The 25,567-nt window shown below is 39.5% G+C and overlaps 2 protein-coding genes and 1 long non-coding RNA gene across 21 annotated transcripts in view; 1 reads left to right on the top strand and 2 right to left on the bottom strand.

Moving 5' to 3' along the window:
• The window catches only part of LOC110988459 (uncharacterized), a 56,623-nt gene extending 48,039 nt beyond the window's left edge, over nucleotides 1–8,584 (bottom strand). For 6 of the 7 annotated variants that reach the window (XM_022251959.2, XM_087143927.1, XM_087143926.1 and 3 more), the window contains exons 1-2: nucleotides 8,132–8,582; nucleotides 688–822 (exon numbers count right to left, since the gene is read on the bottom strand). In XM_022251959.2, the coding sequence (XP_022107651.2) occupies nucleotides 688–822; nucleotides 8,132–8,261 (265 nt within the window). In that variant the 5' untranslated portion in view covers nucleotides 8,262–8,582. Of the gene's footprint in view, nucleotides 1–687; nucleotides 823–8,131 lie in introns of all 7 variants that reach the window. The other variant, XM_087143924.1, reaches the window with a different exon arrangement.
• LOC147797071 (uncharacterized) lies at nucleotides 4,249–7,295 on the bottom strand. The gene is made up of 2 exons (XR_015427408.1): nucleotides 6,423–7,295; nucleotides 4,249–5,680 (listed from the first exon to the last, which is right to left on the bottom strand). It is a non-coding gene; the product is annotated as an uncharacterized LOC147797071 (long non-coding RNA).
• A 1,513-nt stretch (nucleotides 8,585–10,097) lies between the features above and the next one.
• Nucleotides 10,098–25,567, top strand: part of fcho2 (FCH and mu domain containing endocytic adaptor 2) — a 45,947-nt gene continuing 30,477 nt past the window's right edge. For 6 of the 13 annotated variants that reach the window (XM_087144037.1, XM_087144035.1, XM_087144036.1 and 3 more), the window contains exons 1-7: nucleotides 10,099–10,285; nucleotides 14,678–14,769; nucleotides 21,588–21,662; nucleotides 22,322–22,463; nucleotides 24,136–24,313; nucleotides 24,866–24,945; nucleotides 25,357–25,455. In XM_087144037.1, the coding sequence (XP_087000163.1) occupies nucleotides 10,235–10,285; nucleotides 14,678–14,769; nucleotides 21,588–21,662; nucleotides 22,322–22,463; nucleotides 24,136–24,313; nucleotides 24,866–24,945; nucleotides 25,357–25,455 (717 nt within the window). In that variant the 5' untranslated portion in view covers nucleotides 10,099–10,234. Of the gene's footprint in view, nucleotides 10,286–14,677; nucleotides 14,770–21,587; nucleotides 21,663–22,321; nucleotides 22,464–24,135; nucleotides 24,314–24,865; nucleotides 24,946–25,356; nucleotides 25,456–25,567 lie in introns of all 13 variants that reach the window. The other 7 variants (XM_087144030.1, XM_087144029.1, XM_087144031.1 and 4 more) reach the window with 2 other exon arrangements.

The raw sequence follows: 25,567 nt of genomic DNA, 5'->3' as shown, positions 1-25,567 counted from the left end.
AAATCTAGCAGGGTAGCAAAATAGGCAAAGGTTGCAATCACATATGCTACCGCTAAAGGTGCAAATTCTCAGAAGACCCCCTTTTTTTAAGCACAAAGAAAGGACTCTACCATGAACTCAAATTTGCAGAGCTTGAACCTTCATTATGATTCATTCATTGAACCCATTAAGACGTGATGCAGGCAATTTGAAAACCATGGGACGGTGAGAGTTTTATCAGGTTTTACATCCAATTCCAGTGAGGTAGCCTATCCTCCCAGAACACCTTAGGGAGAACATCTTAGAGAAAAATACAAGAACAGGACTGGACTACTCTCCAGAACCAAAGAAAATGAAGAAAATGTGATGCCGATGTACTCGTAACATACAGAAACAAATGAACGTGCCATTGTTTAATAGGACGTGCCTTCACTGAAAAAAACTTCCAAGAAAAGTCATGGAGTTTTAAGCCTTTTTAAAAACTTTATCGACTGAATAAGTTAACCCCATGGGGGACAGACAGAATTCCTCTGTTCTTGAGAGTCTCTTTTCTTCTTCTCTAAAGTGATGATAAATTCCTGAGTTGACTTGAATTCAAGACGAAAGATGAATTAAAGATGAACGAGAGACAGATACCAAATTGGAGACCAGTCCCAATCTTGCCCCCTTTTCTTATCTGACCATTAAATTTCATTTCAGGCTTCTTACCATTATCCAAGCAGGTTGCATCTGACTCATCTGACATATCCTGACAATCCACCACTCCGTCACACACCCAGGCAGTGAAGATGCATTCGCCATTAACGCAGGCAGTCAGGCTCACAGCGCCCAAGCAGGTTTGAGCTGTAAGTGTGAACAGCAAAATACGTACAATTTAGAGCCGACAACTGATGTAACGTCAAAGACTCATTATACAAAGTACTGGTACAATTCATCAGAATAACTTTATCAGAGAGGCAAAGATGCACTCCTAATGAGACGGGAACTATGGAAAAGTGAGAAGGAAAAAGAATGTTTTAATATGTTTCTGAATGAGTGTGAGTCGGGTCTGTCTCCAATATGACTGGCTGGACTGGTATCGCTTTCCCATTGCATGGAGTAATCTACATGTAACTGCAAATCAGGCATACTTCATACTTGACCCTGTAAAAAAAAAGAGGAAAAAGCTCCTCACAGACCTCTGAAAGTACCTGTATAATGACTACAGTGCAGAATGTTGACAAGAAAGGAAAAAATAGAAAGTGGAAGGAGAAAAAATTTCTGAAATCCTACAGGCAAAATATCATGGCTGTTATGTGTAGCTACGGATAGTGCAGATAACCCATCCCTGGTGGAGAGAGACAAAGACATTTGCTCCACAAGACAGGACCAGTAGATTGATCCTCTAACAAGTCTCAAACCTTAAACCACTAAGTCATGGTCCCATTCCTGAAGAAAGTGTGAGAGTGTGCATTTCTCCGAACCATCAAGAATTTCTAAGCTGTTGGGACGATACTGCTGGTTGGTTTTAGACTGAGTGTGACTGTCTAAGCTAATAAAGCCGGGGTGCTGTCCAGTTTCAGCATAAAGCAAACACAATTCAGGATCCAAACTAAATCCAAAAATGACATGAAACACGGTGTAAAATTTTGCCTTTTTCTTTGGAGAATGTACATATTTGAAACAAATCAATTATCTTTTTCATTCATTCTGAGGTCAGGATGTGACAGACTTGAAAAAGGGTGACGACAAGCACTCCACGAGTCATACTGAATTTTGACAAGAAAGTTGGCAGAGATGTAAACAATTCTTTCGAAAAATGCAAGAAATTATGGCGTGCATAAAAGATATTTTTTCATGTCAAAGCCATAGCTTCTGCTTATTTCAAGACAATTTATTTATAAATTTCAAGATACGTGTATCACTGATTATTTCAAACTATCTTTAAACATTTTGGCATTTTAAAAGCCTTTGAGTGATGATTTTGCGATAGCGTGAAATCCATTTCTAATATCTTGAAATTTATTTCAAAATATTTTGAAGTCCATCTAGAAATCATTTTCAGATTTTTCAGAAAAATTTCACTATACCAGTATCACAAAATCTATTTCAAAACATCTACACCTGTACATGTAAAGCCATGTCAAGATACATGTACATGTATATCTCTTAATTTATTTTCAGAGATCTCTAAATCCTGTTAAAAATATCTCTAAATCTATTTCAAGATATCTCAAAATCATTTTGAGATATATCCTTAAATTAAGTTCAAGACATCTTGAAAACAACATTGAGATACATGTATGTTGAAATCAATATCCAGATACATTACATGTATATCAAGACAATCAAAGCTACCACTTCAACTTGATGAATTGTCACATATGTGGTCCATATGCCATAGTGATGCTAATATGTGAATCAGGTAAGACAATTTATAAACAGCTTTTACCTAAAGGTGAAACAAAAAACACTAAGGGTAAGAAGTTACTGAACTGTTACAAAGGTAATGTTGTCAGTAAGATTTCAGGACAGCCGCTGTCATAAATCAGACATGCATAATAACCGTCACATGTACATGTACATACATGTACAAACATCCATAGAAAGGATACCTGTTGTGTTTCTGTCCAATTGATGTACATGTACATGTTGGCCTGCACAATGCATCATTACCATAACAATGCATCATCAGAGCACAGCTTTTCTAGGTCATACTGGTATAGCCATACAACTGACATACACTGTAGGAGATGGTAACCTTTCAAAATTGCATCATATGATTCCTTTCTTTTTTTACGCTTCAATTTATTCAAGCCAAGTCATAAAGGGTATAAAACACAAGCAAAACTCATAAAAGACCTACTATGACATCTTCAAGGATCCACTTTGCACACATGTACTTGTACTATACACAAAGTACAAAAAGTAAAAGGATTTGATGAAACATTTTTAACAAAATAGTGTTCCTGTGAACATTATCTGTAATGTATTTGAATACATTTTAAGAAAGACAATTTCTTTAGATGGGATGCATCTCTGTTTGTTTAGTTGTTCAGGGTTTTCCTTTTGTTTTTGTCTCATTTTTTGGATATCAAGCATTAGTAAGTGACTTTAAAACAGCTGCATCAGTAGGTTGTCAGACTTTATTTCTCTTCAAAAAGTTATGAATTGCACGCCCCCCCCAAAAAAAAATTTACCTTAACATTAAACAGCAAAATGTCTACCATAACTGGTTTCACTAAACACAGTGAAAGATAGAACAATTATTGTTCAGGAGAATATTAGAGGGGCACTGTCATCTGCCCCAGAACATAACTTGCCGACATGGCCAAAGTGTGCGACTAGCTTTTAAAATATAATTTCTAATAAAGCTACCAAAAGTCATGTCGTGTTCACTGTTTCATATTTAACTTGAACTGTGAGACAAACTATTTAGCCATACCTACGAGTTCAGTGAGGCCACATAGTTGCAGAAACAGTTATTCCCAAACCAACTAAAAAGTTCTGTCAACTTCAGTGTATGAAAAACGATTTGCTATACATCAATTCTGTTGTTCAATTTGGCTCCAGTCATCAACAGATGGGGTAAGTGGGAACAATTTCCTCCACATACATTTACAAGTAATGTTATCTACTTCCAACTCACAACAGCACCTACATGTCCCTTTCCTCCTGTTAATTATGTGTGCAAGTGTATTATGTACACATGTAGGTTATACGTAACCCGTCTCACTGTGTGAGAACACAGTAACCATTGTTTAACCGACCGCCTCTGTATGCAACCAACACCTGAACTCTATGCAATGGGTGGGGTCACACTGCCCTTCAGCGCAATACATCACTATTGATTATTTATTGTGTTGCGGGAGTGCACCTGCCATTGTGAAGTATGGAATGATATACCGGTTCCAAACAAAACATGGGCGGTGCAAAACAATCTAACATTTTTAAAGCTTTAAAGCAGCTACAAACAGCGTCTTTTGATTTGAAAGTGAGTTTGCTGCTTACATGTACATGGGGATAACAGTTTGAGCCTCAGGAAATACTCCTAAAATTTATTCCATTAGTTCACAATACCTTTATAAAAGAAAGCCAGAAATCTTGTGTGTAAAATAAGTTCAATAATTTATTTTACTGTGAATAATTCAATTAAGTGAAGGAAATGTCTTCCAGTCAATTTGAAAGACAGTTCAGACAATATGAAATTCAGATTCAACCAACAAATGTACATTATGTATGTGTAAGGACACAATACTGGCTAACAAAAATGGGACACATAGGTAAAAATTCAATCTAGTGAAAGGTGTTTAATTTACTTTTAAATTATGACAATGGACCACCCTCTATCAGAAAATAGCAATGGGAAGATAATCGGCCCAAGAAATTTTCTTCCATGCAGTGCTTTCTGTAGAGGGGGACCTCATAAGTTAACGTTGGTTACGGTGTCCACTTTGCAGTCAACCATGCAATAATAAAAGTCAAAGAAAAACAATGTGGAGTTGTATTGTTGTGGTTAAGCTTTTCCTCCTTTCTGAAGGTCATCTTTAAAAAAAATGTTAATTGTTACTAATTTTACGATATCTTAATAAGGTGGACACCGTAACTAACGTTAACAAGTGTACTTTTTCACACACAACAATTTTAAATGATTTGCAGTTTGATGACTTGAGGAAAACAGCTGGTTGCGAAGCTTGCAAGTACTTCAAAGAGGACATTATCATTGACAACCAAAGAACAGATACCCTCAATTTCAAAGATCTTTGTCCTGTAGTTTAACGTTAGTTACAAAAATGACACGGACACCAAAAATTTCGAATCAAAGCTAACATTTCATGTGACAAGTTTATTATGACTTGCTTTACTGGAGCCCTCAAGGCAGTTGCCTCACCTTCAGAAAATTGCCTGTGTTACTATGTGCAGGTGTTAATACATGCACATGCTTTTTCATTTCTTGGGAGCATCTCTGTGATCTACATATCTGATAAGCCACTTCAGCCTATTTTTAGATGCCCTATATGCATGCAAGAAGGTTGCACATGAGCTTCACAGAAGTTGAAATCTTTGACATTGTGAACTTAAGTACATGTATGTATATTTAAATGTGCACCATTTGCAACATTAAACAATTCTGAGGAACAAGTAAATTGAGTCAATGACTATTTTATTTTTCATTCTAATCTTGTTTCTTAAAAACTGTATTTCATTGTGGAGGCTATACACTGACGATCCCATCTGAAGAACATGGCACATCTCATTAAATGAATTTCATTGAATTTATTCAGTTCGTGCCACCTGGGTGACTCATCTTTGCTGAAAAAACTGATGAACTTTTGACTACAGACCTTAGACAAACCTCTGATGACATACTTAGACAAAACTACTTTTGGCAATAAACGTTTAAAAATACTTATTTGCATAGACACTGTATAGTGCATTAATTTTACCTACTTCTTTGCTGTCCAAGTGAAAGTAACGCAAAGATGGATCTGGAATAAGTGAACTTGGATTAACAACACACAGAATGAATTTCCTGTTAATGGTCAGATTTTTTTCCCAAACAAAACTTTGCTTATTTTTATTTGGACGATCCATGCAGTATATAACTGCCAGTTCATCACTAATGATGCGCTTGATGGCACCTGGATACCATGCATCCTCAAATGCGACGACAACTATATCCCCAGCAGTGAGCTGGCGATCGGCAGGCTCTTGTGGGGTCCTGAAATTACAGAAATGGCAACAGGAATGGTTGAAATCGAATAATCTTTGATTTAATTACTACTAAAGCTTCTTTCACGAGGACATGTGAATCTACAGACATATAATCTTATCCAACCATTGAATCTTTTTCTCCTTTCTGGCTTCTGAAATAAGATAGAAGAAAAATAAAATTCAAATAGAACAATTTTTTAACATAACCGGCAGTGGCTTGATTTGTAGAAACATAAAAAAAAACTCTAACAAGACCCCAGGGGTTCCACAAAGGCAAGTTCCCCCATCTGTGTAAACATCACTTGCCTACGTGTTACATCAACTTCGCTCCATTTACTTTTAATTCACTGCGAACTCGCCCCCATACTATTGGATGACAAGTGGGGCGAATTTTAATACGAATGGGGCGAAGTCGAAAGTGCCGGTGTGTAACGAACGTGAAACACTGATGATTTCTTGAACTTGGCAAGGCTATTCTTTAAGTTTGTTCATTTTTGTGATGGACTTTAGCTTAAAAAGTGTAAATTATTTGTCGTTTTGCAATTTCAAGCGGGACTTCAGATGTTTACTATTTTTTTCTTCTGTACGTTAAACATGGACACGATTCACACGAAACCATCCAAGCGGTCCGCTACAAAGCCCAAAAATCACCCATTGACTATCCATTAAAATCTTCCCTTTTACAATGCCATCTGACCTCTTTTCACAAAAAAATACAGAAAATAAAATCTATTTAAGTTGATACAAACCTTTTGGCTGCTCTTTTTCCGGATATTGGCTGCTCTTTTCCTGATTGTTGGAGGGAAAGCTGTCGCGCGCAGCAACTTTCTCCGTTCGTTACAAAGAGACGCGAAAGCGGCGCGCGGTGGACACGGTGCTTAAAATAGCTTTATCTCGGAAAAGACGTATTCGAGCCTAAAACAATTGACCTTTAGGTCATCCATGCAGGGTACCATTGCACGTGTACGACCACTAGTCAGACTGCGTTGATCACCAGTTAAAACATGTGGACATTTTACGTTAGTTACAAAATGGACACGAAAATTATAGCGATCGATATGCTGATGTTTTCTCATCCTCGAGGGTAATTATGGTCTAGCACACATTTTACACGATGTTTATTAAGCTCATTTCGAATAAAAATGGCTTTTACAGGTAAGGGTGAGGCTTGTAAATGATGATTCTGGCCCTTTTCGTCATGGTATGGTGCGGTGGACACGATGTGAAACGAACGTTAACGCAGGTTCAGCTGCCATTTTGGAGCGTGGATTTATTTATTTTTTTTTTGTAAAGGGCCAAAATATTACTTCATTGCTTAACTCAAAAAATATGACCATTGTGATAAAATACGTGAGCTATAAGTAAAGTAGTTGAGTTCATTAAATTTTGTTCAAGCAATGTCCCATTTTTGGGCGCCATTTTGAACTAAAATTTGCTCTTCAACGTGAATAAAAATTATAGACTCGCATTTACACTGAATTATTTATCTTTATTTATCTCTCAAATACATGTACAACTATAATCTCAAGCAAACATTGCTTGAAAATGGTTACATCATCTGATAAATTAAAGTTCATTTTTTGCATCATGAAAGTTGGCCAGTATTGTGACCTTACACGTATACAAAAGCCATGAATTCAACTATAGTAGAGTTTAAACATTTTTTCCAAATCATTCAATCCCATACAGATTTCTGAAGATATTCACTCCGTGAAATGAACAGGTCAGAAAGACTGGACAAATAAGCATCAAAAATAGTTGAATGCCTCCTGTTTCCAAATTAATCTTATTTTGGGAAAATTTACAGACAATGTGAAATTGGAAATGTATAAAGAAAAAATTACTTTTCTATTACTATGAATGTGGACCAAAAAGGCTCAACAGATTAAATTTTGTAAATGCATGCAACTTACACCTTTTAAAGTGTTGTTCATTTCGTTTGAAACGAATGCCACCTGTCTTCTCTCGCTGTTGTTTTTAACTTGTTAATACATGTACTTACTGCATTACTGTGGCTGCCTCCGGATCACTAAAACAAAAACTGCAAAAAAAATTTCCAACCTACCTGTCAACCCTGTTATTAGATGCTATGCAACGGGAAACAGAAATTGTTTTATCTTACTAATTCTTACCTACTATTTTCTCTGTCATGTCTGTCTTATAATCCTCTTCAATCAACAGGCCCTAAACTGTTCCATATGACAGTTGAGGTGAGGGCAGACCCCATCAAAAATAAGTAAACTAATCTTATGCCAGTTTTAATTGTAACTTCTTAGGAAAGAAATGTTCATCCGCAATCCGGACACGCTAAAGACGCTCTGAATTAAATACGAGGCAAAATACATAGCCTTTTCTGAGTCGAGTAGGCCTCACAATTTTGAAACAGTGTTAAATCCAAACATACCGGTAAAAACCTATTTCAAAACAGTAAGCACAGATAGTCTTCTTTTTAACTTACCAGTTACTGTTGATAAGAGGTTAGAAGAAAGTATTCCGAGCAGAATAAGCAAGTAGTAATCATAGGTCTGCATGACCCCGCAGCGGCACCGCGTGGGTCCTTGTTGTCTTGGCGAACGACGCTCAGCCATTTCACCCGACAAATTTGACCTCTGCTCCCGATACTGCACCACTCCAAACGCGCTCTCGTCGTGAGGATGAATTCACGAAGGCATTACCGCTTTCATCACCTCGGTCGCATGAGTCCGATTTCGGTATTACTCAGCTGGCTTGAATGCCAAAATTTTGCCTGATAAAATTGGTAAAGAACAGCTTCTGAAAGTTCTTTTCCGACGCAGACTACAGAAAAATTTTCGAATTCATTTAAACTGGCACGTACGTACCTCATCAGTTCACTAACTCTGGAATTTGAAAAGTGAGTCACGGCCCGAAGAAAGCCACCTGTTACTGGCTGTGCGATTACCTGACGACTTAATGTACAAACAATGAGATAACGTAGTGGGACCGACTATTACGAAACAAAAGAGGGCGCTGTTGATTTCGCAGTTATAAAACTTTCACTTTTTGTGGCCGCGCATTCTGCCAACTTCCAATTAAGCAGTGAAGGTTTCAATGGTTTATATTTTCAGTTCTTTCGATTAAATCGTCAATGTAAATACCTTGTATTATAGATTAAGGAGTAAAATGTTATTGTGTTGCAGAGAGGATGGAGGAGTGCATAATTTTCCTATTAAAACGGGGATGGATGCAGTGGCTTAGCTAGAATTTTACGGGGTTGGACACAAAGGGGGCACCACTGCATCTTAACGGTTATTGGGAACACCCGGCCAGCTTTCAGTGGTGTGGTTTTGGGGGCAAGTACATGTATTTGTTAGCCTTGTTTAGTATCCATTCATCCGTTTTTAGGGGGACCTGGAATTAGTGGGTGGGGGGTACCCGCTTCCCCTCCCGGCCCCCCGGTGGTTACGCCACTGGATGAATGCAGTATGATGGTTTAGCTGTCTCAGCTGGTATTTTTCTCTCCTTTTTAACGAAATGTAATCTTTCAAGTTGAGTTTACCTCATTGTGTTTGGGTAGTGTTTTCTTCTGTGAATCCAGTGTTGACAAAGGACTTCAGAAAACAATCGTTAACTTACCCAGGAGGGAGTTGAACCCACTGCCTCCTCTAGATCTCGGTTCAATCCGTGATGGGGAATCATTCCCTCCTCAATGAAGGTGCTGCCATTTTTTATGTGTCGGTGCTGATGCTGCTGAACTCATTTTGGCATAACTTTTCATCAAGCAACCTAAAACGCAGTTCGGGTGTAAAAGTAGTCTGCTTTTTAAGTTTTGGTCTAGCAAGATAAGATTCACTAAGCACCATCTTCGAAATATCTCACATAAATTAACACTTGTAGCACACAATGTGCCATGCTATTATCACATTCCACCAATTGTGAATGCCCGCGGCACTGCAAAAAAAAAAGAAGGCTCACTGACCGTGACAGTTTACGTCAGGCACAGATGTGATTCATTCAACTTCAAGGATGAAGTGACCATCAATAGTTCAAGTCTTTGACAGTGGATCGGCCTTTATTTCAAAAGAGGCCGTCAAAAATCGATAAAATTGAATGTTGTTATATTTTCAAGGATGCCTTGCATCATGATCTTCACATACTAGAAAAGGTGGCCGCAGGACACAATGAAAAGGTCAAAGCAGAAACTGCAACCCCGCCTCCAATTAATTTAATGTCCGCCGCTATAATATCCTCCCCGCTACGCCAAAGCGGCTAGAGAAAACACATATAGTTTCATTGGCATATAACAAAAACACTTGTTCCAATTAAACAAATTAAAAAAGGAAGTCCTTAATGAAAATTTTGTCGTAAGCGTTTGGAAGTCGCGCTCAGATCAGAGCCACGAGGTCATGACTTTCGGCGCGCGGCGCGTAGACAATTACTCTGCACATGCGCAAATCAATCAAAACATGGATCGCCATTTTGCAGACATACAAAATTGTACACATAGCGCGGCACACGGTACCGTCTCCACCGGCACCACGTACGTACAGGTACGTTAATTGCACCGGTATATTAAATCGTGTGCAACTGCTAGGATTCAAAGATGGATTTAATGGTGGAGACGAAAACGTCGGCTTTTGAGGAAAATTTCTGGGTAAGTACTGCATGTCTGTCGTGGTTATGTGAACAGACTCTGTCATAATGTCTTTTAAAACATCAATGCAAGATTGAAAAGGATGGTTGGTGTTATTCGGTCGATCTTTTGCCCGGTGTGTGACCGGTACTCGTGTCATACACCGGGTTTCTTGCGGGACGGTGCCCGTGGAGCCGCCTACCTCATGCACATCCTGCACGGTGGTGCCATACCACCGCGCACTTGGCATACATAGGCGGCATCCTTCATGTCCTTGCATGCTGCATCCCCTGCTAGTGCTACTATATCATGTAGTACATGTAACCGTGGAGGTAGAAATAGAGTTCTGTGTTACAGACAACACTAATTTGCCCTTAAAATGTTGTAACAACCATAAAAGTGATAACATGTCAATAACTGAAATTCAGCTGAGAAAATTCTGAGGTATTTAAGGCATGTAGAGCCTGCTTAGAAAACACATGTACATGACATACGCCTAGGTTTTTTTCAGACAAGTCTCATACTTCATAGGTTTGTGTCTTCAACTGCCAAAATGTTAAGAATTTTACTTTTTCCAGCAACCAACATGTAGGTCTGATGCCAGTGGTCCTCCCAAAATGACTCCTCCATCCTTCAGTTTAGAAGGAAGACTTCCTGAGGCTGTACACCTTGAAGAAGCTTTTGAATTTGATACAAAATATTTCAAAGTGCCACATAAGGATTATCCATGATTGCAGTCTGTATGGTAACATGGGAAACATACCTGGTGACTTTCCACCAAATGTACATGTACGTCAAGCTGTGCTTTTTCAACAATTCTGTACTATAAATCGTTTGCCCTGTTATTGGTCCTACCAGTATCACTTCATACATGTATGTCAAGTGCCAAAAACTGGGAAGGATTTCATGTTTTCTCTTTATGTCCTCTACAAAATTACGAAAACGTGCTAGTGACAGTGTACTGTAAGATCGCTAAAGCTGCAGAGTTAATTTTGGATGGAAACGCACACTGTTGTGACTCAACAGTTTTTTAACAAGTGAAACAAAAAAGATGTGTTCATAAAGGTAAGGGTAACATTGGAGACAAGTACTGAATAGAACAACTGTAACTGGTATGTGGTCAGAGCTTTCAGGTTATGGTGCAGTAGGTTTAAATATTATGTTGCTTTTACGTCAGATTGTTATATTAGTTAAGTAGTGTACATGTAGACATGAAAGGCATTTTTAGTTAAACCTTTCTATATGTAGACATTGTAAATATGTACTTTACCTTGTCAACCAACATGTCATATTGACAGCCAGGCTTGAACTTTGTGCTGATTTTAACCTCAGTGTTAGTGTTCAAGCAGACTTGAAAGTGTTGTCATAGTCTCAGAGAGCACATTCTCGAAGTTCTTAACCAGGACTTAGAGCAAGTAGTCGTACATAAATCAACAAGTTCATATACATGTATAAAAAACTTTAAGAAGTCCTCACCTTCCAAATATTATGACTCATCAGACTGCTTGGTTTTCATACCAGACCTTGATGTCACCATTGTTTAGACTGGACATATGACTTTTGGCATCCCACTGTGCTCTCACAATTGTTTTGCCCCTTCTGACCAGCAGACCTGTTGACTGAAAGGGATAAAAATAACCTCAAACTTTCGTTTTTGATTTTTTACCAGACCACACTGGAATCCCTGGAGGGAAGAAACATTCAAAACAAAATCAAGCCCATCCACAAAATGCACTAAACATTTTCATTTTGCCTTTGAGTAAGATTCTGCTAGTAGGATCTGAACGTCAGGCCCTCGTACTTTCGTGATGAAAATTTTCCTGATGCAAAAAAAAGAGATCTTCAGTATGTCACCAGCTGAGCTGTAGATCTCAGTTCAGTTTTCTTCAGCATTTTACTTGTAACACTAAGCCAAGTGATTTCAATGTTCAGCTTCGTACGTGTACGGGTGCCACTATTTTTTGTCAAAAGACTGACCATTCTGTTGTCTAATAACTGTGGAGATGATATGCATAAATAGAGATTGGGTACCAGACATTACCTCTACTACTTAAGTGTTGGATCGCTTGTCTTCATTTCCTTGAATTACATTTTTTCATTGTATTAGCTTTTGGAATCATGCAGTGTAGACTTAGCAGACGAGTGCCATTAATGCCATGGCATGACACTTTCTGTACACTGCATTTTAGTAAGTCACAGCAGCCATTGGTTAAAGAGCCATGTTTATGCAACACCTGTCCAAAGTTTGAACCTGTTGAGTGTTGACCATTCCTATGTATCTCTGTACTGTTAAGTCACACTATGACATTGATTACCCAGAGCCCCATTGTTTTTTCTCACACTGGTTGTTTTCATCTAGCCTTGAACCAGAAATTTGTCTTCTGCAAACAAGGAAGAAAGAGGCAACAAACTGAATATGAAATACTCTTTATCTTTTGAATGAAGGAAAGACACTTCTTGTAGATCACATGTACCGGTAGGTTGTTGTCCGTAGCTCTGTTTGGTAAGCAGTATACTTAAATGTTTATTACATGAACATTTCAATTAATGAATCGGTGACTCTGTGGCGCCAATTAACGGTAGAGGTACATATAGGTCACATAAGCCCAATTCCTTGTTCCCGTATCAGAAAAGAGGTAACTCTGTGTCAGGAACAACACATGTAGAAGTATATTGAGGTAAGAGATTAATGATTAACAATGCAGGGCAAACAGTCATTGTCACAGAATGTTTCAGGTTTGTATGACAGTTTCAGTGGTCATGCTTCTTAGTGTGTGAACAAGTAGATGTGTTTGGTTAAGAACAGCGAACATGTATTTTGGAGTGATACATGTACATGTAATTCAGTTTTTAATCTAGTCCTGAGTGAACTTTTAAATCCTTCATGAATCCCAACCCCAACCAGCCATGCATCGCAGGGGACCTTGCATTAAGTCTGATGCAAATATCAATCAAAACTTATTTTAAAAGTCCTTTTTTGTTTTAATGTACTTTTGTTATTTCAGCCCGGTTCCATGCAGTTTTAATTCTGCTGCATACACTTGGTAGAGGCTGTTGCGTTTAATGAGAAATGAAACATCGGCCTTGAAAAACTCAAATGGTTGGTAAAAAACCTGTGTCTGGAGTATACTGAAAGAATTAGAGTTACATGCAAGTGTTAGTGTGTGAAAGAAATGAGGACTTGGAAGACTTTCTCTAAATTCAGATTTGAAACAACTAAAATTTGTAATATTCAAATGTGTAGATGTTATGCATGATACATGTAATAAAGTGTTGAACTTCCGAAGGCTGTACAAGTTTTAGTCATGTTCAATTGACAGTACCCTTTGAAAGAAACTAAAAAGTACAGTTTTGAGTAGCACAAGCTGTTTGAGGTATTTGGGTCATTCAATTTGTAATGGTGTCAATTGTTACATGGGTTCCGTGAAAATGAACAGCTGTTTCCCCCACGTGGATTCCAATTGACATTGTTAAACATCTTACAAGGCTGAATACAGAGGTGTGTGTTATTTTTACAGAGTAACTGACCTACTCTACAGGCCATGACAGGTGGTAAAAGTTACCGATGTAACAAGGACACCATCACAGATGGTGCCCCAACCTCACGGAATGACCCACTTACAATGTACATGAGGTGTACCCATAGTTGAGGTGCTACATGTTGTGTACTTGTGCATCGGAGAGTAGTTCATGTTGTACCCTCTTTTTTCGAGTAACAAATAAACTTGACAGCTTCAAACGTGCTGCATCATCAGCATCCAGTTTACATACTGTCAAGCGTGATTTTCTGTCAGTCATATTTTGTGGGTGTTGGTCAAAAGCCTCAGAGTTCTGTGTCGTAAAGACGCATTGATCCGTGAGCTGTTGTAATCTAAAGATCTGCCCATCATATTTGCACCTCTTCCTCTTTCCATTTGGTTCTGAGCCCATTCCATTGTTAGCATTATTAGGTAACCTGTCCACTTCTTTAATGATTGACCGGTGTGGTAAGGCCAGACCCACTGACAATGCAGGTACACAGTGCTTTAGCTGGAAATGGGTTGCGATTAAAGGCATCCTTCCTCTCCAATCCGTTGGACTTCCTGTGATTTGGAAGTTCATTCAGCTTGGCCTCGTTTACACTAGCTCTACCGGTAGTTACAACGAAAGTTGACCAGACCTTGACATTTTGTGCACACTGGTGCAGGCAATCCGGCTGGTGTAAAAAAAAAGTTGCATTCAATCATCGGTGATAGGTGATCTTTTTTTTTTAAACTTGTCGAGTCATTACAGACTGTAGATACTATCCTCCCTCTATGTTTGAAAGATGAGAGGGATATTGCTGGTTAAGGAAAACATGTTGGGGTACATGTACCTGGAAATCACAGTCTAGCATTGTAATTTGGTATTTTTATGCTGTGCTTGCTGTTTCAGGGGGAAAAGAACCAAGGCTTCGGAACTCTCTACCATAACATGAAAAATGGGCAGATATCCACCAGGGAACTTGCCGACTTCATCCGAGAGCGGTAAGATGCCGACCCATATTCGTCCATCCGTGCTCAGTTTTGACAGGGACTGCCAGCAAAAGCTGGTTTGCAAACACAGAAAACAAACAACTTGACATCAAAGCATTCAAAATAAAACTTTTGTACTTTGGCACTCCACAGGACTACATGTACATGTACATATGCAGGGAAGGTATTAATGGCATTTCAGTGGGAGAGAGTCGTGAGGGGGGAGGGGACAGGTACTAGTAGGCCAAGAGCTGAATGCATACGATAGTTCAAAACAAGGTCAAATGGGTGTATGAAATTGAAATAAGAGGAAAAATCGGTTTAAAATTACAAGCTTCACATTTTCCGATATCTACAGGGAAGCTTCTATTCTATTTCAAATACATGTATATAAGCGAACCGGCTGTCTTTATTTGATTCTAGAAAAGAATTTCTGTTTTCACTGTAACGAATCCTACACATTACATGCAAACACGTGTATAGAATGCACTGGCCATGTAATCACCTCTCCAGTGACACAGGTCTACATTTGAATTAATGAACAAAACAATCTATTTGTGGAAACACATTTTAATATTTGTTTTGTTCTGAAAGGTATCATCAAAGGCCTAATTGTTAGTCTGTAGTTGTTTTAAGGAAATCTATTGGTTTAACTTGACCATGGTTTTTTACCAAATTTACAAACATGATTAACGATTTAATGATTTTGCTCAATAGTATTTTCCATTGTACATGTATTATACATGTAGTTTGATGCCTGGCTTAGCTAACACCCAAACCAGGAACCAGACAGGTGACAGCATAGCATGGCCGGCCTATAGAGTATGTGCATAAATGTACATGTACGTGGTGGTAGCAGCGGGTTATGCTGTTTGCACCGTGTACTGGGTAATACATGCACATGAGCACACGACCATTTGTGCAGTACACATGGGCATCCGTAGACTGAGAATGTCTGCATTCACAGTCCACAGAGGAAATTGGATATACTGTACATGTACATGTACGTCCAACGCTGGTGGTGCACTTTGTTTTGGTTCCACCCTCTCTCCCCCTTCCCACCTACCGAGTCATGAATACACTTTGTAACATTGTGTTGGAACCTTCATGAGGCACGCATGCTGTGACTGGGTGAATTGAATGCCATCGTTCTGTTCAAACTGCTATTGAATGCAAAATGTTCATATTCTGTTTGTAAATGAAAGGTTGAGGTAGCAGGTGGGAGGTAACTTCATGCCGTGGACATCGATCACATTTTATTGATGCTTTCAGTGTTGACTTTACATCTACAAGTATGCCAGTACCTATGGACTTTCACACACATCAAATGCGCTTAAGTTACGCCTGAAGGTCTGTTTGCAGAATACATATATTTCAGTTCACATATTAACCAGGTTATACAGGTGCAAATCAATGGTTAGGGCCCAGTTAAACATCATCCACTCATTTTTCCGGTCAACTCTCTAATAACGATTTGCTCACTAGAATGTAAAAAAGCATGGTGCATTGCACATTATGCCATGGTTGGAAGCCAACTGGCATGTAAACACGCACACCAAACCGTGTACATGTTAGGTCACAACCCAGTGGTTTACCAATTCTAGTCAAGACCAGATTGAACATGATCAGCTCAATTCCGAGTCAACCCTGTAAAACAACACAACCGTGTAAACTGAACAGGCTCACATGTATGCACTGTACAGTATGCCTGTTGGCACCAGGGTTGAAATTCAGTACATACACAATAACATGTACATGTACCACAAATTACACGCACCGGTATGTTGATGTGTTACTTGACTCTCTCCAGATTTTAACTGAGAATAATAATGTTGCACACGTGTAGATATTTTGACCCTAGCATTGTGCCGGTAAGCCACCTTGCAAGTTAAGTTGCAACCAGTTGGACTCCTGGATGACAGAATACCGGTAGTTGCAAGGTCTTTTTTAAATAGGATTCAAAAGGTCCTCTAGTCGGCCATCCTGTTCATCGTCTGTAAGGCACACTACTTAGGATACCTTTTGGCATCATTTTCACAGGTCATGCCTGATGTTTTTTGACCTACATGTACATGCACATGTACTGTTTACATTGCAATTGTCAACTTGTACTGTGTGATGAAACCACACTATGGCAGTAGCGCTCACCAGCACCAACAGTCACAGACATTTTTTTCATGCTATCCAACTACCAAGTGTTACAGGCCTGTGAGCATTCCTTCCTCCATGCTTACACCCATGCACCTACCACAGAGCTATTAGATGGTATCAGCAACCTTCTGTTTTCATTCCTTGTTTGTGGTGGTCTGTGTATCAATACATCATTTGGCACTGATACATGGAAAAGTACCGGTTACATTTTTCCTTATTTCATGTGAGATGCACAATGTTCACTACACATGTACATGTACACGTACATGTACAGATCTCTACATACTGTACATGTACATGTATACTGCAGACACTGTCATATCTTAATACATGCATCATATTCATATACATTGTAGGTGCATATAAACCACCCAGCGACACCTAATATATAGGTTGTCATGTTAAAAGGTGTAATTTTGAGATTGAAAAAATTGACTGTGGTGGAGTTTGGACCTGTAACCTCCAAGTCGCAGCGCAGCTGTTCTACCAACTGTGTCTTCTTGTCCCGTGATGGTATTCTCCATCTGAGAGGTACTTGTCAGAAGCCATAACATTTACTCAAAGATGAGGAATTTGAGGACGTGCATACTGTAGCTGTGTGTTCATGCTGTCTGTAGTTTGGGGAGGGGGAGGGTTGGGAGGAGTTGTTCATCCCAGCACTAGGCAGTTTCTCCAATGAGTAATCCATGTGAAAGGACTGTCATTTGTTCACTCGGGCCAATGTGGTCAGAGAGAGGTATTATGAAAAGGGGAACCATGGGTTTACAATCCCAAAGTATGGTACAAGTTGATGCCCAGTAATTTTGATGTGTTGACTGCTGATTTAATTTTGGTGTGTGACTCATGGGACAGTCATATTACCATCACATTAGGGATGAATGCACCTTCATGAATGCACCTTCATGCAAGGTCTACCTGGAATGTGGTTTGTGCCGATTGTCATATGTGTGACATTCTGTTTGCTTTTTTTTTTTAAGTTGAGGAAAGGAAGTAAAGAAATTGGATTATCGTATCAGGTTTATAGTGTGTGCTGTACTGGTGTGTGATTGACATGTAGGCACTATGAAGGGTCCAGTTACCGTGTAATGATGTTGGGAAAGCTTTCCTTAATTAACGAAATTTTGGTACACCGTGCCAATGCAAAGTTAAGTTCACATGAAGGCATGAACATTAATGTTTCCATATGCATACTGTACAATGTACATGTACAGTTCATGAACATGCACCGGTATACATTTACATTTGTTCCTTAACACGCAGTTACATGTATAGTATACGTGTGCACAAAATTCTACCCAATACACAGGACATGTACAGTACATGTATGTCACTCACTACTTATGCATTCCCCACAGTTCCTAAATATGTACATGTGTGCCTCGTCCTGTGTGGGTGGTGTTTCCATGGTATTTCAAGACAATTTATATAGAAAATCTTATCTGAATAATCAGTGTCCCTGACAAATGTGTTTATGAGCATGATGACGGACAGTTTGGACGCCACGGTTGATTTACACGTACACTAATATTCCTTGCCTGTCGTTAAATGCGCTACCAGTAGTCTCATTCAGACGGTTACGTTTATCGTACGTGTGTGCAACACATTATGTACTGAACCCTCCTCCAAATGTACTAGTATAAGATTGGTCATTCATTACTGGTACGAGAAGGGAACATTGGGTAACTGGTACATTTTTTTAGCCAGTGTATGGGCCTGTACTTGTAGCTACATGTGTAGCCCAATTTTAACCCATCTCACAAATCTTGAATTCTCCATACCCGGCTCTGTTTTTGTTACACTGCTGATGTATTTGTATTGTGTGTATTTGTTCATTCAGAATGGTCCTTCTCATGAAAACATTGACAAAAACTTGTTTTTTAAGTTATGTCATGTATGTGTGCAAAACATCTTACATACATGTATGCTGGTGGATGTACCTGCACATGTACATGTACCTCAGGTCTGCTCCAGGTACCTGTACATGTAGGGTGTCCAGGTAGATACATGTACAGTACATATAGGGTTTCTAGGTAGATACATGTACATGTAGGGTTTCTAGGTAGATGCATGTACATGTAGGGTTTCCAGGTAGATACATGTACATGTAGGGTGTCCAGGTAGATGCACGTACATGTAGGGTTTCTAGGTAGATACATGTACATGTAAGGTGTCCAGGTAGATACATGTACAGTACATGTAGGGTTTCTACATGTAGGTAGATACATGTACATGTACATGTAGGGTTTCTAGGTAGATACATGTACATGTAGGGTGTCCAGGTAGATACATGTAGGGTGTCCAAGTACATGTACATGTAGGGTGTCCAGGTAGAAACATGTACATGTAGGGTGTCCAGGTAGATACATGTACATGTAGGGTGTCCAGGTAGATACATGTATAGTACATGTAGGGTGTCCAGGTAGATACACGTGCAGTACATGTAGGGTTTCCAGGTAGATACATGTACATGTAGGGTGTCCAGGTAGATACACGTACATGTAGGGTGTCCAGGTAGATACACGTGCAGTACATGTAGGGTTTCCAGGTAGATACATGTACATGTAGGGTGTCCAGGTAGATACACGTGCAGTACATGTAGGGTGTCCAGGTAGATACATGTACATGTAGGGTGTCCAGGTAGATACACGTACATGTACATGTAGGAAGTCCAAGTACATGTACATGTGGGTGTCCAGGTAGATACATGTACATGTAGGGTGTCCAGGTAGATACACGTACATGTAGGGTGTCCAGGTAGATACACGTGCAGTACATGTAGGGTTTCCAGGTAGATACATGTACATGTAGGGTGTCCAGGTAGATACACGTGCAGTACATGTAGGGTGTCCAGGTAGATACATGTACATGTAGGGTGTCCAGGTAGATACACGTACATGTACATGTAGGAAGTCCAAGTACATGTACATGTGGGTGTCCAGGTAGATACATGTACATGTAGGGTGTCCAGGTAGATACATGTACAGTACATGTAGGGTGTCCAGGTAGATACACGTACATGTAGGGTGTCCAGGTAGATACACGTGCAGTACATGTAGGGTTTCCAGGTAGATGCATGTACATGTAGGGTGTCCAGGTACAGTGTACATGCATACATTCGCATTGAGAGTTTACAAAAAAACATGTACAATGAATATACAAAAGATTGTAGGTTTGCCTAATACAGTGTGTACGTGTACAAGTACATGTATGTGCATAGCAAATACCGGTGCATGTATTCTGATTTTGTACGTACATGTATACATGAACAGCAAAGAACATGTTCATGTGACTTGCAAAGCTACATATTTAAGAACACACTCTGTACATGAGAATGCAACCATGGGTAGTGCACATTTGTTGAGAACCTACAGTTCTGACACTACGGAATGACTAATATATCGCTGTTTGCAGTTCTGAATTATTCATATTATTTAAAATTTCATGATGCAGATCTTACTTGAGTATGCACATGTACCAATACGTTTGCATTCTCCCCACATGGTAATCCATCAGTGACCATGCACACCAGTAGGCAATCTGTATGGAAACTGAATAGGATTTATAATTAGTATGTATTACATACGGTAATTCCGCCACCTGTATACATGTATGGCGTGTACATGTATGGTAGATGTACTGGGTACAGGTGCATCAGGGTAGTGAATGTGCAGTATGAAACCAGGAATAATGTATTGCTGTAAAGCATGACCAGCACGGTAGAGCTACATGTACATGTACATTACAATGTATTGTAAATATACTGCCCAGTACTGCATCATGGGGAACATTTCTCAGCTTCGTCAAATTTGAAACGGGGTGAGAGGACTTTTGAATGGCCTGCACCATAAGACTGAATCTATTCAAGTAATTGAATATTTGACCTTCCATTTCTGATTTAATTGAATATTTAAATATTTGGTTGTACCAAATTGCCGCAGATAAAAATGTGTTTTTTCAAAGTAAAGGGAAAGGGACTTGAGGGAAAAATATGTTTAGTTTCATTGCTCGGCATTTCCATAAAGGTTAAGTTTATTTAAAATGTGCTTTTCAAATGCAAGTTTGAAACAAAATAGACTAATTTTATTTTTTGTTTTGCTGATTTTCTCCTTCCGAATATTCAGTTTCAAAAATAGTTGATGTATCAATAATCGATCATATATCCTAATATTTGAATGATTGGCACGGTCCTACCGGTACCGGTATTTCTTTGAACAGTCATAACCCCCACAAGAAGTGCAGAAAAAGTGCCGTACATGTACCTGTACATGCATGAATGTACGTGTACATGTATGTTACAGGACACGTGCATTGTGATGTTTAAAATAATCCTGAATTTGACTTAATGGCATTTAGGCTCTTAAAAAAGTTGATCAACCAACACAAGTACATGTACCTTACTGGTGAGTTAAGGATGTGTGTGAATCCATGTGTTTATGCAGTACCCAACAAAATAGATCAACATGTGCATGTACATGGAGATCCCATCAGTACCCAATACATTTGGAGGCACGAGGTAAAGTAGAACTTTCCCCTTGGCAGACTTCCAAGAGTTTTTCTTCCACTTCAGTACGAGAGGAAAGTTTCTATGGAGGCTGAATACAATGTAGTTTTTCTACTTCAGTTTTTGCTCCACATGTTTCTGACATTTACTAAAAATTTGTCGTCCGTTTATTTTTCAGAGCTGCAATTGAGGAGGTCTATTCTAAGAGTATAAGCAAGTTGGCCAAGACAGCAAGTAACAGTTCCTGTCTTGGGTAAGTTTGTCTCATCGTGTAGCATGGAAAGAGGTTTTTGTATTGGGGTAATTCTGTGGGAAACAGACTGACTGGTTGCGAGGGATTTTCACAGTGTATCCTATTCTATCATATGGTATTGGTAAGCATAGTAAGTTGGGACCTCAACTCTAGTATTTGTTTCTTCCGTGGAAGTATCCCAGGATCACAGATTTCTTTTAAAATTTGGCCTGTGCAAGGATCAGGTAAAGTTATATGTTGCCATGGTAACAGACTAACTCCTTGGGTATAAATGAGGAGTAGAACTCATTAAGCTGACAAATGAAAAGTATTCATGCATGCCAAATGTCGTACAGATAGGGCCTAGCTATCTTCTTTTTTTTTTTATAATGTTGGTTGTTTTTCAACAACACTGCTGTCACTGCATTGTCCGATATTTTCTGTGAAAAACCTAAAACTGAAATCTGGCATTACATTTGCACAGATTTGCATGTTTGAAACAGTACCATAAAATCCCTGAAACAATACAGTTTTATTTTATGCTGTTGAAAGATCATGTCCTTGAGACATCCAGACCGTGCAACTGTGGAAGCCAGCACCCATGTTTTCCAACTCGGCCAACTGTTTTTTTCAGCGATTTATAACGATTTGCTTTCTCTTTCCTATTCATCTCTCCGCAGCACATTTGCACCATTCTGGCAACTGATTAAGACTGCCACTGACAAGCTAGCCGCTGCCCATCAGAAGCTGATTCAGAAGCTGCAAGACGTAGTCAAGGATGTGCAGAAATATGGAGAGGAACAGCACAAGAAACACAAAGCGGTAATTTAACCCGTTCCCTTTTATGTACTCCATTCATAGTTTGGCTCCTGATGTTGCATGGGGCAAGGTCAAGCATTGGTCACGAAGGGTCGATTCTGCCTGGTACACAGGATACATTTTGTGCATAAGTTACCAGGGAGAATTGACTAGTGGTCAACGAATGGTCCTCGCTGGAACTTGGCCATACTCAAAGCCCTGGACTCCCGTTTGTGGCCAAGTGAGTGCCCATCTTAGCATAGGATGACACAGTTCCTGTGCACGCATTTGGTGCAGAATGTGCCTGACTTATTTTAATTTGAATGTGCACAAATCTGGCAGGGTCTTCACGTGGGCACCAGGTGCATGGCCAGCTGTAAACTTCAGGAGTTCACACAAGCCTTAATTTTGGACACTGGCGAGGGGGTCACAGATCCCATCTAAGATGCAAGAGTTGAAGGCTTGAAATATCTTCCAGATCTTTCTTGGCATTGTGGCATACCCTGATGCCCAACTGAAGAGTAATTTGTTACTGATGCTGATGGTTAACTACCGTATAGTTCAGCCAACATCGCCCAACTGATGGATGGATTTGATCATTTAATTGAACATTTGGAACGATGACTGAGGGCATGGACTGCTGGTCATCAATAGCTAATTTAATTTTTCATTAAGGAGGGAACCATGTAGGAGATGTCAATGACCGTGAACGCTGCAAGAGTTGCAGGCAATGGCAAAGTGTGGGTGACAGTGAGATTTTACTAAATTGTTCAACGAGGGCCATGTGAGGGTGACAGTATTGCATGTTTACATATTAAAAAGCAGTGGACTGGTGGTAAAACTATAGTTTGCATCTGAACTTGCCCGTTGATGGGGTTTTGTGCAACATCTTGACTATTTACATTTTATGATAACGACTGTCATGACCTAGACCCAATTTTCAGAAAACATCGATAAGTCCATTTTTCCTCTAGCAAGTTGAATGATAGCTTAGTTTTGCTCAGCAAATCAGTACTGCGCTTTGTAAAATTCCACACTTTGCAGCTCGGTGAAATTGTTCCCCTAGGTAACTCTGCACCTTGTGGATTCCAACTCTACCCTGCCGGGATTGTAATGCATGTGTCCTTGGGCAAGACACCGTCGTTGATTGCTTCCTTCCCCAGTTCAGGAGTAAATGGGTACCCTTGAGAACAGTGATGGTTTCTATGTTGCAACGCCAACCTTGCTGAAATGACATACTCTCAAGAGGGTTGAAATAGCCCAAGTAATGGCTCAATTTCCTGACAAACACGGATGATGATGATTTAGTGCTTTCAGCATTTCTCATGATGATGTAGTTCTTTGAGCATTTTGACTCTAATGGATACGCATGCCTCAAACAATGCTCGTTAATAAAAACATACAATGTCTGCATTTCTTCAAAAGACTCGGGCACTCAGGTAAGCAGCAGTGCCCAGAAAATGATGGAATTTGATAGCTGATGTAAAGTTAAAATAAGACAGATGCATTTGTCCAAATTGTTTGAGAATCAGTTTTGACATTTAGAAAGCATTTGTTATCAAATATGTATCATCATGTGGAAAACTGTTGGCTGTCTTTGCGGTTTCTCCATTCTGAGAGACACCAGTAAATTCAAATTACACTTTAAACAAAAAGAACAGCTGCACTTAATCATTTCTTCCTTACTTCTCTATAGATCAAAGGTGAAATTCAGTGCACCGCCGACGTTGTTCAAAGTCTACAGACAACAACAGACTTGCTCAACAAAGCCAAAGAGCTGTACAACACACGGTGTATCGAGTATGAGAGACTCAAGAAAGAAAACGCCAGCACTAAAGAACAGGAAAAGGCGGAGGCCAAATACAAAAAAGCAAGTGAGTACACCTCAAGAAAAGTTAGCAGTCAACGGATAATAGTGAAGCCATTAGTGTCACGGCACACCGCATGCGCACACATCTTTCAGTCATGTCAAATGCCCCCTTGACAAGTAAGGATGAAGTGGATTTCCAAATGGATACTTGCGTCATGTTTAAGAACAAACACATCGTGGCATTGTGGTACCACTGCGGCAAGAGCGCCCTCTGGGATTAATCTATAATTCCTGAAGAACGACAGAGATGAGGTTACACTGTACGTGAAAGAAAACAAAGGACGACGCCATGTAATTTGGCTGTAGTTAAAATAGATCCACAGTCGTTCAACCTTGATTACCTTCTACAATAAGAAATCTACAGAGATATCACGTCACTGGACTAAATACAAGTACAAGTGTCCCTTTGAAATGTTGCTTACGTACTGCACCTTCATCACTGATTGGTATGCTGTGTAGAAATAAACATAAACGATAACTACGTGATGAGGTTTTTGAGTGAAAGCACTCAGAGGACATTTGTGCGATGTTGCTTTTCTTTTTCTCTTTATTTCAGTGGAAGATTACAAGATGTACGTTGAGAAGTATGCCAACCTGAGGGAAGATTTTGAAAAGAAGATGACCAAATCGTGTCAGGTGTGGACTTGTAAACTTCTCTTTGGATTGGTTTCCCTGGAGATCATTGTGTAAACAAGAAGAGTTAACAGTTGTCACCCCCTGTTAGTTTAATTGACCTTTTGCCTGAGTATGAGTACATGATATGAGCGCTTCACAATAGTGCGCCTCCACGAGTTTGCAACGCGTTGGCCAATCACAGTACGCAAAATCTGTGGACCCAATGCTCGTTTGGAAAGGTTTTGCGTATTGTGATTAGCCAATGTGTTGCAAACTCTTGGAGGCCCACTATTATGAATCACCCATATTAAAACTAGTTTGTTGACTTTTTTAAATCCCTGCTTTGTTCACATTTCCCTGGGAGATGCCTCTAAATGTCACCCAATATCTGCTCCCTTCCTAAATAATTTACCTTTTTTGTTGATCTTTTAGCAATTACAATCCATCGAGGAGGGCCATTTACAGCAGCTGAAGGAATTTATCAAGCAGTACAACGGAGCACACCGAGAATGTGGGACAAGTGTAGAGCAGGTGGGCGTATCGTCATGTAGACGGGTTCTCTGATTCACCTGTGCCTGTTTTATTTATTTCATCCTGCCCACAGTAATGCTGGGGTTTCCCTGTGCGGACACTTTACGGGCAC

Source organism: Acanthaster planci, linkage group LG12 (genome assembly GCF_054643075.1).
Source record: "Acanthaster planci isolate LZ-2023a linkage group LG12, COTS_SCS, whole genome shotgun sequence".
Lineage (NCBI taxonomy): Eukaryota > Metazoa > Echinodermata > Asteroidea > Valvatida > Acanthasteridae > Acanthaster > Acanthaster planci.
This window is presented reverse-complemented; position numbering and strand designations above follow the sequence as displayed.